At 38.0% G+C, this 15,771-nt stretch overlaps 1 protein-coding gene across 1 annotated transcript; it reads left to right on the forward strand.

Annotated features, from left to right (window-relative positions):
- The first annotated feature begins 2,691 nt into the window (after positions 1-2,691).
- LOC110757195 (uncharacterized) lies at positions 2,692-9,661 on the forward strand. The gene is made up of 3 exons (XM_088253338.1): positions 2,692-3,063; positions 3,623-3,833; positions 4,706-9,661. Exons 1-3 carry the CDS (start codon positions 2,905-2,907, stop codon positions 9,454-9,456), a joined length of 5,121 nt encoding a protein of 1,706 aa, XP_088109464.1. The 5' UTR covers positions 2,692-2,904; the 3' UTR covers positions 9,457-9,661.
- Positions 9,662-15,771: the final 6,110 nt, after the last annotated feature.

The raw sequence follows: 15,771 nt of genomic DNA on the forward strand, positions 1-15,771 counted from the left end.
ACCTTTCATTTTGATAATGTTTGTTTGTTTTTCTTCTTTTGCTTTTGGTGTTTCTTTTCACTTTTTCTTCCTTGGCTGAGAAACGTTACCTTTCCTCTTTCAACTTCCATTTATACCCTAATTTAAATCAAAAGAAATAAAAACTAATATTGCATGTTTACTAATTCGTAATCGGAGTGAGCATGGATAAGAGTGATCAGGGAATCGAGTTAACATGAATCCGAGTCACTCCCAGACATACCCATTAAATTGTTTACATTATCATAATGAAAACTATTTTGATTACTAAAATTCTCTTTCTACAAAACTGAAAAATTAAACAGTATAAAAACAAACAAATCAACCTAGAACATAAGAATTTATAGAGGTTTGACAACATGCTTAAGTCCTCTTCGGTGATCCTTAGAGTAGAAGAATATGAACAAAGTTTACAAAAAAAAAAAAAAAAACAACCCCTTAGCCCCTATACCCTCTTGTATTCTACATTATTGCTCTCTATGAGATGCAAAATTCCTATTTATAGCTTATAGGACTTGAGTTACAATTAGACTAGAAGTAGGAAACAAAACCCTAAAAGAAATAGGCTAAAAACACACAGCAAGTAGGACCCATGCGCAAAATCTGGATTGCTGCTTGCTTTACTTCCTAACATCAACGGTGAGCCAATCTTCAACAGTTGGAAACCATGAAGTGTGATTGAGCCCTTCAGCGCCTCCCCCTCCCCCATAGGAGCACTTCCCCCCATTTGTCATGGAAAAGGGAAAGGGCTGTTACTATTTATGTGAATAGTAGCAGCCCTTGGAAAAGGCTTGTGGTATTTCCACCTATTGCCATAGCAACCACTATTCACATGAGATATGAAGAGAGGAATTTGTATAGAATTTTGGTGTAGGAAGTGAAGAATATGACTAAGTATTTATTAAAAAAAATTCTGAAAATTCTAGTAATTTTTTAGATTTTTTGTTTGTACCATATCTGACCCTCCACTCGTACAACGACACGTGGATCTCATAAACTCGCCCAAGTACCCAAGGCCTCAGACAATCGGCATCGGCCACCGATGGCATTGTCTCAAAGATGCGAACAGCCATTACGCGCCCAACTCGTCTACAATCGGCATCCCTTACCGATTGTAGAGAATCAACCTCGAAATACCCGCCCAAAATATCTAAGGACTCGTGTCGACCTCAGAAGGCCTTCCCACGAGTCCCACATCGAAAACGAGCACTAAGAGCATACTAAATGCCCTCTATAAATAGGCCCATTCCACTACAATACAGGGGTAAGACTTTTCAGCTTGACTTTTATACTTCTATATGGTCAACAGCAAGAGCTCTTAAAAACAATCTTACTTGAGCATCGGAGGGTCTTAGGCTGGTTCCACACCGGTTCCATAGACCTCACGAGCTTCGCTTATCTTCTATTCAGGATCAACATCTGAAGACATGAGGAATCTCCATTTACCACTCAATCGATCTCCTAGATCGTCCACATCTCTTGTAAGTTGCACTCATCTCTATCTGTTCAGATTTAGCGTCAACATTTTTTATAATTTTTTTCCATTGCTAACATCATCACTGACGTCAACAAACCAGTCAAAAACCCAGGCTATTCTTACTTTCGGGCCTACCCAGGCTTGTGGAGCCCACGAGCTGCACAGGTAGCTTAAGCCCGCTGGAACCATGAAATGGAGCTTGGGGCCCCTCCTACCCTGACAAGGACTGCACGGTGGAAGTGCTCTAATGTAGTGATCGGTGTCTCAAAATAGAATTAAAAAAAAAAAAAACTGCAAGTGGGGCATAGCTCAGGGGCTCCTACCAACTGGCCAAAAGTTCAAAACCCTCTGCACCCAAAGAATGTTGTGTTAACCCCCTTCCCCCATAGTCTGTTTTTTTTTGGGGCAATTCCCCCCATAGCTTGTACTAAAAACCAAAATAAATAAAAAAAAAAAAAAAAAAAAAAGAAGACTGGATGACTCACAGTGGTCGAATCAGCGTCCAAAGGTCATGCAAAGTCTTGCCTTTTCGTACAAATCCCACTAGTATTATTACCACTACATGTTTCCCTTCACTTTCTTATTCTCTATCAATTTCCACTTTCTTGATACTACTTCCTCGATAAGTTAACTTTTCATATCAATAATGTTTGTTTCGTTTTCTTCTTTAATTTTTGTTGTTTCTTTTCACTTTTTCCTCCTTCCTTAACAAGGTTACCTTTCCCTCTCTCTGCATTGAATCATTGACCTCCTTCCTCAACAAGTTTTATTTGTTTATATTACTAAATATATGTATATATTTTAATAATTAAGTAATGTTATATCAAAGTTTCTTATATCATATTCTAATTGTTAGATCAAAATTCATCAATTAAAATTAAAGCAATTTAAAAATAAAAAAAGTGTATAAGTAAAGGGTACATTCCTATTAATAATTTTATTTTAATGTAATACTTAAATTAAATATATATTTTAAATCAACGGGAGAGGGAGTTTCAAACTTCGGACTTAATAATATCTCGTCAAATTAATAAAATGTTTGGGAGGTGATTGGATAGCTAAATTTAAAGGCTCGGTATCCGGATTAATGTTTGTCCACAACAACTTTGTCGGTTTAAACTTTTACTAATATAAAATTATATCCTTTTAGAAATAAACATCCCATTTATTGGGAAAATGGAAAGAGAGTGAGTTATATAGTGAACAAATAAGTTTTTTTTCGTCCCACGCTCATTCCGACTCTCTGTTTACTCTCTTCTTGCTCTCTCTCTCTCTCTCTCTCTCTCTCTCTCTCTCTACCCTCTGCTTGCACTCTCTGGTTGCTCTCTCTCTCTCTCTCTCTCTCTCTCTCTCTCTCTACTCTCTGGTAAAGGCTGTGCCTTTGTGTTTTTGTTCGCGACTTTACGGAAATGGCAAAACCGAGAGAGCACATAGAAGAAATACGCATGACAAAGTTCTCCATTGGAGGGGAACTCAACCCTTTAACTGAAGATCTTCACCAGGCCGTCAAGAATCTCTCTGCTGAGCTCTATGCTAAAGATGTCCACTTTCTCATGGAACTCATCCAGGTTTACATTCACACACACACACACACACACACACACATATATATATATATATATATATATATAATTTAGACGTTATACTGAAAAGTATATCCATGATGAGTTTTGTTTGGTGTTAAATTTCAGTACATAAAAAGGTTATGGCACTCTGAGTTCAATGATTTCTGTTTTATTAATTGGCCATCCTCTTCTCCACTTGAGAACTAAATGCTTTTTGAAGAGAAATGAAGGAATATATGTGTGTTTATATGCGTATGCATGTGTGCTGGAGAATGTATTTGAAGGATTTTTACCTTTCAACTTTGTTTAATACATTTAATAAAGATGAACTGTTAAAGCTTACATTGATTAAGATGCTACAATGTTTTGATTGATGATTGTTAGTAGAGTTATGTGATAGTATTTGTCTGTGAACCTTAATCCATATGCTTAGGTGATATCCTTGATTAAAAGCAAGTGGATACAGTTGAACTTGCCAACATGAGCAACTTTGATCTTAGTTTTGTCTCTTATATGGTTAATTTAAGTTGATTCAAATAACAAATAATGGTTAACTTTACAGAATGCAGAAGATAATGAGTACTCAGAGGGGGTTGATCCATCACTTGAGTTTGTCATAACGTCCAGGGATATAACCGGCACAGGGGCTCCTGCCACATTGCTCGTTTTCAATAATGAGAAGGGATTTTCTCCTAAAAACATACAGTCTATTTGCAGTGTTGGACGGTCCACCAAGAAAGGCAACAGGAAGCGCGGCTATATTGGGGAGAAAGGTACGTATACATCAGTACATGATTTCCATGAACTCTGCTTTTTTATCTATCTGTGCTTTAGTTAGAACATTAGCCTTGTGACATAGTGTACCAATAGTTAGACCACAACGTGAGCAGAGTAATGTCAGTGTTGATTTTTTTTAGCTTTTAGGCCTTCCAAAAATGTATGCAGCTTCACAAAATTTGGTGACTTTACTCAAAATCTACCTTCTCAACATGCTTGGTTAAGCTATATTTTGATCCCTGAAACAGGAATAAGTTTATTTATATTGCTTCTCCAAGAATATTGGTCAGAAGGAAAACTTGTATTCTGCTTACCAATCTTGACATGATATAGAGATTAGACACTAAATCCATTGGTTTACATCTCCCATGACTTGAGATTACAAATAATTTGGTGATTTGAGTGGATTAAGAAATCTGTTAAACTCAACTCACAAGTGCATTTGATTATGAAATACCCTAATTGTCTGGATCTTTTAATTAAGAGGTTAAGACAGTTTTCCATTTAAAAGGTCAATATTTATTCTTAATTGAAAGATATACAGGTTCTGTGTGAAGCAATGATGAGTTAAAAGGGAGTAAAGTTTGAATCTATTTGGCCCAAATTGCAAACTAAAATTATGACCGGTGACCTCTAGCTGTTATCTTTTATCATTGGCTTTTTCTAAAGCTTGCCAGATGAATTTTGTGGAAGCCATGCAATGTTGTTTTGATAGCTTGCCCATGTTCACATACATGATGACTGTTATTAATCCACAAATGAGCTATTGAATGCTTGCTGATGTGCCTAGATGTGTTTTCCATCTTTTTTAGTATGTATGTATTTTCATTGTTGTGATAATTCAGTCAAATCTGTGGTTAATCTACAGGAATTGGCTTCAAGAGCGTGTTTCTGATCACAGCTCAGCCTTACATTTTCAGTAATGGTTATCAGATAAGGTTCAGTGAAGAGCCTTGTATGCATTGCAATCTTGGGTACATAGTTCCAGAATGGGTTGAGGAAAGCCCAACTCTGTCTGACATAAGACAGATATATGGTTCTGGTTCTGCCCTTCCAACCACAACACTGATCTTACCTCTAAAGCCTGACAAGGTCAAACCTGTGAAGCAGCAGCTCTCTAAAATGCATCCTGAAGTTCTCTTGTTCCTTGCAAAGGTTAAGCGGCTCTCAGTTAGGGAAGTTAATGAGGATCCAAGGCTCAACACTGTAACCGCAATAGCAATATCAAGTGAGACTGATTTTGTGACGCGGAAGAACATTGATGCTGATTCCTACACGCTCCATCTCTCTGCAGAAGAAAATGGTAATGAGTTGGAAACTGAATGCAGCTATTATATGTGGAAGCAGAAGTTTCCTGTCAAGCAAGAATGCAGAGATGAGAAGAGAATGGAGGTTGATGAGTGGGTGATCACGCTAGCATTTCCAAATGGAGAACGCCTTAATAGAGGAACAAGCTCACCCGGGATCTATGCATTCCTTCCCACCGAAATGATTACAAATTTGCCTTTCATAATTCAGGCAGATTTTCTTTTAGCATCATCAAGAGAAAATATTCTATTGGACAAGAAGTGGAATCAAGGAATTCTGAACTGTGTGCCCTCTGCATTTATTAATGCATTTCTCTCGCTCGTGAGAACTATAGAAGATGCACCAGTATCTAGTTTGCCTCCCTTTTTCAGGTTCTTACCTGTCCAGAGCTCTCACTATTATGAATTGAATGTTGTGAGGGAGTCGATCAAAGCACGATTGGTGGAGGAAGATATTGTACCATGTGAGCCGCACAAGGAGCAGAAGTTCTTCCATAAACCTCGTGAAGTGGGTAGGTTATTGCCTGCTTTTTGGAATATTTTGAGAAAGGCAAGAAAAGTAGGGGTAAGCTTGCCGAATCTCTCTTCCCATGGAAAATATGTTTTGTGTCATTCATTTGACCAAGAGGAGTATGATCACATTCTGAGTTTCCTTGGAGTTGAACCAGTGGATGATGAATGGTATGCTAAATGCATTCAGAGTTCCAATCTGGTAGTTGGGGTTCCAGAAGATGTCTACTTGGAACTTCTACTGTTTATTGCTGATAATTGGTGGCCCAAATTTCATTGCACCAACATCAAGTACATACCACTAATAAAATTTGTGGATCTTTATGAGCGTGCTTCTTTGTGCAGCTTGAGCTCAATGCGGACTGGTGAAAAGAAGGTTCGCCTATCCCGTCAATCTTGGGAAGTTTCATGGCTGATTGACTGGAACCGTGAATTTATATCTGTGGCAAGTCTTCTTTTTATGCCAAAAAGAACCCAGGAAGCTATCCAGTCATGTCCTAACAAGGACAAGTTGGTGAAATGGCTTGCGGAAGAAATGAAGGTTGATACTTTAAATGTTCACGAATATGCAGTTTGCCTCTATAATTCTCTTGGTAATGAACGGAAACCTGCTGTTGTATATGCCCACTTTTTGTATCATTCATTCTGCGAGAGATATATCACTTATCCTGAAGTTGTTGATTTATGTGGTAAGATGCCACTCGTGAATAACTACGGGTATGTCATCAGACAAAGGACAGGGGTTATTGTCCCTGCCAACGAAAGCAAGTGGGCTGGGTTGACTGATTCAAATCTATGGACAGAAGAAGGCTATGTTGAGTTAGGAGAAGATTACATGAATCCAGGCTGCTTTGCAGGTACAGTTACTGAATCGAAGCAGCTCCTTGAGTTCCTCAAACTTCATACTGGAGCTTCGGATGTCCCTAATATTTCTGCTCCCAATGCCTGTATTCCAACTCTATCTTCAACACTTACTAAGAAAAATGCATTCTTGCTTTTGGAATGGATTCGTCACCTGAGATATCAAAGGGCTTACATCCCGGAGAAGTTCTTGAAATGTATAAAGGAAGGTAGCTGGTTGAAAGTTACTTTGAATGGTTTTTCTGCGTCCAGGCCACCTTCGCAGTCATTTGTACTTACACCATCATGGGGAAACGTTTTGCAGAACGGATCTGCTTTTGTTGATATCCCATTGGTTGACCAGAGTTATTATGGTGAGAGAATTGATGGTTACAAGGAAGAGCTGAAAACAATTGGCGTGATGTTTGAATTTGGAGAAGCATGTGAGTTTATTGGGAAACATCTTATGTCTCTGGCAGCGTCGTCCACTTTAACTAGAGGCAACGTACTTTCAATACTACAATTTATCAAGCTCTTGAGGGACAAATGTCTTCCCCCAGACGATTTCATCCGCAGTATCAGAAAAGGACAATGGCTTAAAACAAAATCTCATGGTTATAGGTCTCCTGTTGGATCTGTCTTGTTTGACCAAGAGTGGAGAATTGCATCCAAAATAAGTGACATTCCCTTCATTGATCAGGGGTTATATGGTGAAGAAATCTTATATTTCAAAACAGAACTTGAGTTGCTTGGTGTGGTTGTCTCCTTCAAAAAAAATTACCATCTTATCATCGACCACCTTAAGTCACCTGCATGCTTAACTGCTTTGACACCTGAGGCCATTCTACTAATGCTGCAAATTATGCATATTTCAAATTCATCTGATAAGATTGTTGAAGCATTGAGAGGAGCGAAATGCCTGAAGACAAATAATGTTTACAAGTCTCCAGGTGAATGTCTCTTGTTTCACCCTGAATGGGGTTGCCTTCTTCAGGTCTTTAGTGGCCTCCCATTGATTGATCATAATTTTTACGGAAGCAGAATCTTTTCCTATAGAGACGAGTTGAGAAAGATAGGGGTAGTCGTTGATTTTGAAGAGGCTGCAAAAGTATTTGCTCGCCATTTCCGGCAGGCTTCCATCATCACCAAAGAAAATGTTTCATCATTTTTGTCCTGTTGCAGAAAGCTGAAGGGAACTCAGTTTAGATTTCCTGCGGATCTTAAGAGTTGCATTCGCGAAGAAAAGTGGCTGCGTACTCGCCCTGGTGTTTATAGATCTCCAAGACAGTGCATTCTCTATAGTCCTAATTGGGATTCTATCTCTCCAATATGTCCTCTTCTCCCTTTTATTGACGACTCTGATAATTGGTATGGCAAGAACATTCATGAATATAAGGAAGAGCTGAAGAGCTTGGGGGTTGTTGTGGAATTCAAGGACGGGATCAAGTTTGTGCCTTCTGGTCTTCAGCTTCCCAAGAATCCGAGCTGCATTTCTCGAGGAAACGCACTTGCTTTGCTGGAATGCATAAGGATTCTATTGCAGGAGAAAGATTACTCCTTTCCTGATGCGTTCATGAAAAAAGTTTCTCAGGCATGGTTAAAGACTGGTGCTGGTTATAGGCTTCCCAGCGAGTGCTTGTTGTTTGATTCCAAGTTTGGTGAGTATCTAAAGCAGACTGATGGGCCTTTCATTGATGTAGAATTTTATGGTTGTGAAATTGCAACATACAGACAAGAGCTGTCTGCAATAGGAGTGATTGTTGAAGCGGCAGAAGGATGTCCTTTGATTGCCAGCCAGCTTTATCTTCATGATGAGTTTTCCACTTTCGTTCGAGTATATAATTACTTGAGTGAGTTTAAGTGGGAGCCAGATAGTGAGGATGACAGATGGATCTGGATTCCGAAGGGAGATCAGAATGGAGATTGGGTTAATCCAGATGACTGTGTTGTATATGACAAGGATGAGCTATTTGGTTCGCAGTTGACTGTTCTGAAGAACTACTTTGAGCAGAACTTACTCGTGTTCTTCTCCAGGGCTTACGGGGTAAAGTCCCGTCCTTCAATTGATGACTACTGCGAGCTCTGGAAGGTGTGGGAAACTTCTGAAACTGGATTGTCGCAGGATCAATGTTGCAAGTTCTGGAGGTATGTTTCAAAGAACTGGAATGCAAAAACTGAGAAAGCTCTCCCTGAGGCCCTGGTGAAAGTACCTGTTAATTCAGGCTCAGATGAAATCTTTTTGTTAAACAAACGAGATGTTTTCCTTCCAGATGACCTTCAACTTAAGGATCTTTTTGAACAGTCTTCTCCTGACCCCGTATTTGTTTGGTATCCTCAGCCAAGCTTGCCTGACTTGCCTCGGACTACATTGCTTGAAATGTATAGGAAAATTGGTGTTTGTGCTATTTCTGAATCTGTACAGAAGGAAGAGCTGTCCATAGAAAATGGTGTTGATCAACAGGTAATTCCAACGGAGAAATTGATCGGGAAAGCGCTACTCCATCTGATTCTTGGTTTTCTAGCTTGCCCTCCCATTGAAATGGAAGCAGGGATGAGGCGAAAAGCAGTCCAAGGTCTTCTCAATCTCACTGTTGTAGAGACAACTGAACCGATCACTGTAAGATATAACTTACCATTGTCTTCTGGGGAGATTTTGAATGTGAGAGCAAGCCGCAAGATAAGATGGGACAGAGAGATGTCGAAATTTTTCACTCAGAAAATTGACAGGTCTGGAGGACAGAAAAGCATCATTGAGTTTGCCACATATTTCTCTGAAGTAATATCTGATGGTGTCTTGTGGGAGCACACTGATCATATCCCTGCACTTTCTGAGCTGATCAAGTTGGCCTTTGTGCTAGAATTTAATGAGGAAGCAGTTGATTTTTTGATGAAGTCCAAGAATTTGCAAATCTTCATTGAGGATGAAGAGTTTCTCAATTCTGCCTTCCCTTCTTCCACCTAGGCATGCTATGAAGCATTTGTGGTAATGTTTGGTTCACGTTCTTTATTTTTTATCTTTGCATTAGAAATTTATATATAGAGGTGGAGAGGAAGGTAAGTCTGTCAATGTAATTTATTTGTAGTATCAGTCTGTCAATATGTGTTGTGAACTTTATTTGTGTGACTTGTGTGCTTTCGTGAATGGGATTCTCTTGTGATTCCGGACAGTTTCTTCGTTTGTAATTTAAATAAGCTGCTAGTTTGCTAATAATCTGTCAGATATGTTGAATTCTATTTTCACAAGAGGCCTTGTGTTGTGGCACTCATGGCTTCTTGTATTTTTCATTATGATATTGCTTACTCAACTCATAATGATCCTTTCTTTTGGACGGGTAAGGGTTCTGAATCATTCAATGAAGGAGAGTGACTCACATGCCTAGATAGCGTTGTGTGTAGTTATATTTCTCTTCCTAGCCGCGGGCTACACTCGTAATTAAAAAACACAGCAATATAGCAGCGTGGCTACTCTTTAAATATATTATATTTAAAATGTATAGCCGTACGGTCATACTATTTATTAATCGCAACAATGGTCCCTCAACTATACCACAAGTTACACTTTGGTCACTGAACTCAAATATTAGTCGCAGAGGTCACTCAATTAGGTGTTTTGTTGCACCGTTAGTCCTACCGTCAAATCTCTCTAACGGTAGGGACTAATGGTGCAACACAACAACTAATTGAGTGACCAAAATGTAACTCCGAGTATAGTTGAGGGATCATTGCCACAATAATCTTAACTGAAAAGTCACATTTGCCCATCAATAATCTAAGAGATGCTTGCCACATCATCATTTTAAACAGAAAAAGTAACAGACTTGACGGTAGGACTAACGGTGCAACAAAACACTTAATTGAGTGACCTCTGCAACTAATATTTGAGTTCAGTGACCAAAGTGTAACTTGGGGTATAGTTGAGGGACCATTGCTGCGAATAACCCAAAAAAAAAAAAGACCCCAGTATAGCCGTGTGACTGAAGTATTTAATAAAAAAAAATATTTTAAAAATGGACCCACCTAAGCGGCCGATATTTTTTTTTATAAAAAATATAGATGCACTGTTATACTCTACGTGGCCATACTATTTATTAACAGAAGTTTAAAAAACAAATTCTGCAATAAGAACTAACAACATGAAAAGCACCATTGCTCAAATAAATAAAAAAAGTTGAAAAATAGGGACCCAAGTTAGGCATGTGAGTCACTCTCCACGCTGAGTATACATTTCTCTTCCTAATGTTGAAATATGTCGCATTTTCAAATTCTCCCTCTCACTCTCACTTGATCAAAGAAACAAGTTACTTAAAGATCAGATCTCATATTCCTCCTTGGTTTTCTAGCATGCATTAACCTTAATTTCCTACTTCAAAGCACTACTTCTCCAGTGTATAATTTGAATCCAAATTTAATCCATACATACTTACGTGATCTGAAGTATAATCCAAAATCATACTAGAAGGGAAGTGTTTTTGGTTGATTCAAATTAAGTAGGGTATTTTTGGGTCGATTCGATGATCCAAACCCGACCCGACTGTTGTTTTTATTTTATTTTGTTATTAAATAACAATATTATCATCTATGTGATTTGAATTCAGAACTTAATCCAACGGAACAAAGAGTACGAGCTACTAAAACACCAACAAATATATATAATATATATCACATAGCAATAGGAACGAGGAATCATGAAATTCATAACAAGGAACGAGGAATACAATAAAAAGTCTGAAAGCACAAACAACAAGAGAAAGCAAAGCCAAAGACATAGTAGAAATAGATAGATGAGCATTGAGCGAGACTTCTCTGCTACGACAGTTTATTTATCCTGTCATCCTGGAGGACACCAATAATATCCTCCCACCCTCTCTTTTTGTTTTTGGGGGTAACAAAGTGGGCTTGAGAGATGAGAAAACAACTAGACTGAAATCAAATCAATCTAGACCTTGAGCGACCATCTCTGTCTTCCTGGAGGACACCAATAATACCATCAGGAGGCATATCAAAGAAGTGAGTACCCATTTCCATCCCGTGCCCCATATTGGCCAAATAGTCAGCAGCGAAGTTAACCTCCCTGTATACATGGTTGATTTTGCAATCCCAGGAGCTCTTCAAGCAGGATCTGCATTTGTTTCGCAAAATAAGGAGGGGATGATGATCCTCCAAATTAGTATTCAAAAGGTGCAAGACAGGTTCAGAATCAGTTTCAACAATAAGCTTTGTCACTTGCATCCTTTGAGCTAGCTCTAGACCATGACACAAAGCCGACAGTTCAGCCTTCAAAATATCCCCATGACCCAAATTGGCAGAAAAACCTGCTATCCAATCACCAGCCGAGTTTCTAATAAGACCCCCAGCAGCAATAGCACCACTAGAACCCTTTCTAGAACCATCAATATTCAACTTCATGGTAGAGGCAGGGGGAGGCTTCCACGCCAGCATAGTTGGCTCCTTTTTTTTGGGGTTATCCTCAAGACCAGCGCTTGAGATTAGGACACCTCCTCTGCCCGGCTTCTCCTCCTCCTCCTTCTGCTCTAATTGTGATTCTGAACCTGAACCTGCAACCTTTCTGGATAAACCATAGGCCAGCAGAGCTCCTGCAACAGCGCCAGCGCCAGCTGCTATAATTCCACCATTGTTCCTCCCAGGGCCACCACCTTCACCGTCCTCATCATTGTTCCCAGAGCCAGAGCCTCCCCTGCTTTCATTCGCTCCCATTTTTCTACTATTCAATCAATCCAAACTCAACTCTCTCTACTTGATTTTGCAACTCTACGTGATTATATTATTTATATAGAAACATTGGAACTGCCTTTCCAACTTCGGCCTTTGGTTGATGACAGGTGTTTAGATTCTCAAAGACTAAAGCGACTCGAGGATTCCGCGTCCAATCAGCGTCCAAAGCTTATGCTTTCCGTACAATTCCCATTCTTATTCCCACTAGATAAGTCTACCTTTCATTTCAATAATGTTTGTTTGGTTTTCTTCTTTTTTTGCTTTTCTTGTTTCTCTCTCTCACTTTTTTTTTTTTTTTACTTAGTGGAGAAGGTTACATTTGCTCTCTTTGCATTGAATCATTAACCTTCATCACTAAGTTTTATTTTTGTTCGTAGAAATGGTCCTTCAACTTATATATGAGTTCCATTTTGGTTCTGTAACTCTTCTATTTCGTGTCATATTGATTTCACAATCAAACTCCATCAATATTACCGTCCCTTTAAGGGCTAAAATTCTCAATTTGTATATATTTGTCATGATTTAGCCCTCAAATGAACGGAAATATTGACGGAGTTAGAGAGTGTGACCAATTTGAAATAAAGGAAGAATTGAAGGACCATTGGTGTGAAAAAATTAGTTGAAGGACCGAAATGGAACTTGAGCATAAGTTCAAATACCATTTCGATTAAAATCCCTTGTTTATATTAGTAAATATAATATTGTTATATTCATCTCTACTATCATGTGAGAAATTATTGAGTGATGCCGTATTACCACGTCATATGGTGATACTTCACTTAAAATTTTATGTGACGGAGTTTACCATTTGGACTTGATTAGACCACATGATTAATATTGCCAAAATTGAAATGTGATGAACCAATCTAGAAGATGCGTCAAATTAATTGACCCAAAAAACAAAAACAAAAAACTCTCCAGATTGAGATAATTTCACACCCACCCTATTCAAATTGTTCAAAAAATAATTCATATGCATTAAGTATTGCTTTTGTTTTGGTTGTGTACTTTTTGTCTGTTGGAATCTCTTGTTATTCTGAACAAGTTATTGCTTTTTATTGAAGCATGTTCTATCATCTGGTATTTTCAGAACGGTTTACTAATAGGTCAATTTCTTGATTTATACCAATCTTTGATTACTTCGGATTCTGTTTCTACTTGAGGTGAGACTACCATAATGATCTTTGACATACAAGTCCTAATAAATTTTAGTTTTATATGGAAACAATTCTCCCCTGCATTGAAGTTATTGAGTCTGTGTCAGACTTTCCTAAAGATGACAGTACTCTATTTTTTCATTGCATTTAAAGGTTTTAAGTAAGCTGAAAGGTGTTATGAACAACGCACAATCAGTTTCATAATAAAGAATGAGATTAAATTAAGTTAAAATTATATTTAAGCTGTGGGCACACACATACAGAATTATTTGCCGGAGACAGCAACATGGAGAATGGTGGTACATAATATCATCATTACTGGCTCTGAATGAATAGCCGCAATTTTCCACATCCTTGCAGCAGCTAAATGGAGAGGTGTGTTGTGTTGCCTTAAAAAAAAAGAATTATGTTCAATACCTTAGGAAACTTTTGTTCCACCAAATGCAGCACAACTTTTGTTTTGCCATCCAAAACAGCGATATGTAGAGCAGTGTCCCCCGCTTTGATTATCTTCACCTCTTGAACTTTGGAACTCTGTGATGATCCACAACCTTTTCCGGTGGCCTTTCATGGAATTTTTGAACAGGCTATATAGGTCAGTTCCTCCGGTGAAACCATTGCATTTTTTAACAAGCCATAGGCCACTTCCTCTTGTGAAACCTTTCCCATTTCCACCTCTGTATCCATGGCCTCTTTCTCTAGCTAATCTATAAGTTATGTGATATATATATATATATAAACAAGGAACGAGGGAATACAGAACTAAGAGTATGAGCTACTAAAACAAGGAACGAGGAATACAAAGTCTGAAAGCACAAACTGAATGCAAACAACAAAACATAAGTTTACCTTTCATTTCAATAATGTCTGTTTGGTTTTCTTGTTTCCTCTCTCTCACTTTTTCTCCCTTCGTTGAGAAGGTTACCTCTGCTCTCTTTGCATTGAATCATTAACCGAGTTTTATTTGTTATTATATTAGTAAATATAATATTGTCATTTATTTATACTATTTTAGTGGGTGATGCTGTATCACTACGTCAAGTTAGTTGGTCATACTTTCATCACTTAAATTTTATCAATTAATACGACGGAGCGTGCCATTTGGACTTGATTAAACCATATGACTAAAATTGTCAAAATTAAAATGACATGAACCAATGGGAAAGATGAGTCAAATTACGTGGACAAAAAATGTAATTGGGCCAAAATAAAAATAAAACTCTCTAGATTGAGATAATTTCACACCCAATCTATTCAAATCGTTCAAAAATTAAATTATATGAAATAAGTAATTGTGTGACAAACTATTATAGGATTGCACTATACGAATTTTTATTTTCCTTATATTCAAGCTGTGGGCACACACATACTGAATTATTCACTGGAGATAGGGCAACATGGAGAATGGTACTGGCTCTGAATGAATAGCAATTTTCCACATCCTTGCAGCAGCTAAATTTTATGTTGAATACCTTAGACAACAACATTTGTTCCACCAAATACAGCTCAACTTTTGTTTTGCCATGCAAAACAGCGATATGTAGTGTCCCCCGCTTTGATTATCTTCACCCCTTGAACTTTGGAACTCTGTGATGATCTATAGACCTCCACAATCTTTTCCTGGTGGCCTTTCATGGCTTTTGTCAATGGGAGTCTCTTGTTCTGGACAGGTTATTGGTTTGTAATTAAAATCAGCTGCAAGATTGCTAATAATCTGTCAGATATGTTGAATTATATTTTCACAAGAGGCCTTGTGTTGTGGCACATCATGGCTTGTTGTATTTTTCAATATGATTGCATAGTCAACTCATGATAGCTAATAGTTTTGGACCTAGATCTAAGAAGCCCTTGAATTTTTCTCTTTCTAAAGTTGGAACATGTGGCATTTTCCAAATCCTCCCTCTCTCTCTCTCTCACTTGATCAAAGAAAGAAGTTAATTAAAGATCAAATCCCACAGTCCTCCTTGGTTTTCTAGCATGCATTAACCTAAATTTCTTGCTTTAATGCACAACTTGTATATATTTAATTTGCTGTCACTTTGTTTAATCTTATGTTCTTCATTTTGAATTGGAAGTAATTAAATTACAATTTAGATTATATGCCTAGGGCGAGGGCATGGAGTGTATGAAAACACCAGGACGAAAGGAATTGTGCAAAGTTGACCCACTCATAATTGTACCAGGAATTGGTAAGCTTGATGGCACAACGCCCTACAATCAAGCCCGCCTTGTCCGGAATCTAATTTGAGTCCAAATTTAATCCATACTTACTTGATCCGAATTATAATCCAAAATCATACTAGAAGCAGAGTATTTTTGGGTTGATTCGATGATCCAAACCTGATCAGACTGTTGTTTTTATTTTATTATTTTATTAATTAACAGTT

Source organism: Prunus avium, chromosome 5, assembly GCF_965620075.1.
Source record: "Prunus avium chromosome 5, drPruAviu1.hap1.1, whole genome shotgun sequence".
In the NCBI taxonomy this organism is placed as follows: Eukaryota; Viridiplantae; Streptophyta; class Magnoliopsida; order Rosales; family Rosaceae; genus Prunus; species Prunus avium.

Coding starts and splice junctions, on each gene's coding strand:
- LOC110757195 (XM_088253338.1), top strand. CDS start 2,905: ATGGCAAAACCGAGAGAGCACATAGAAGAAATACGCATGACAAAGTTC. Junction 3,064..3,622: donor TTCTCATGGAACTCATCCAG/GTTTACATTCAC, acceptor TTAACTTTACAG/AATGCAGAAGATAATGAGTA. Junction 3,834..4,705: donor CGGCTATATTGGGGAGAAAG/GTACGTATACAT, acceptor GTTAATCTACAG/GAATTGGCTTCAAGAGCGTG.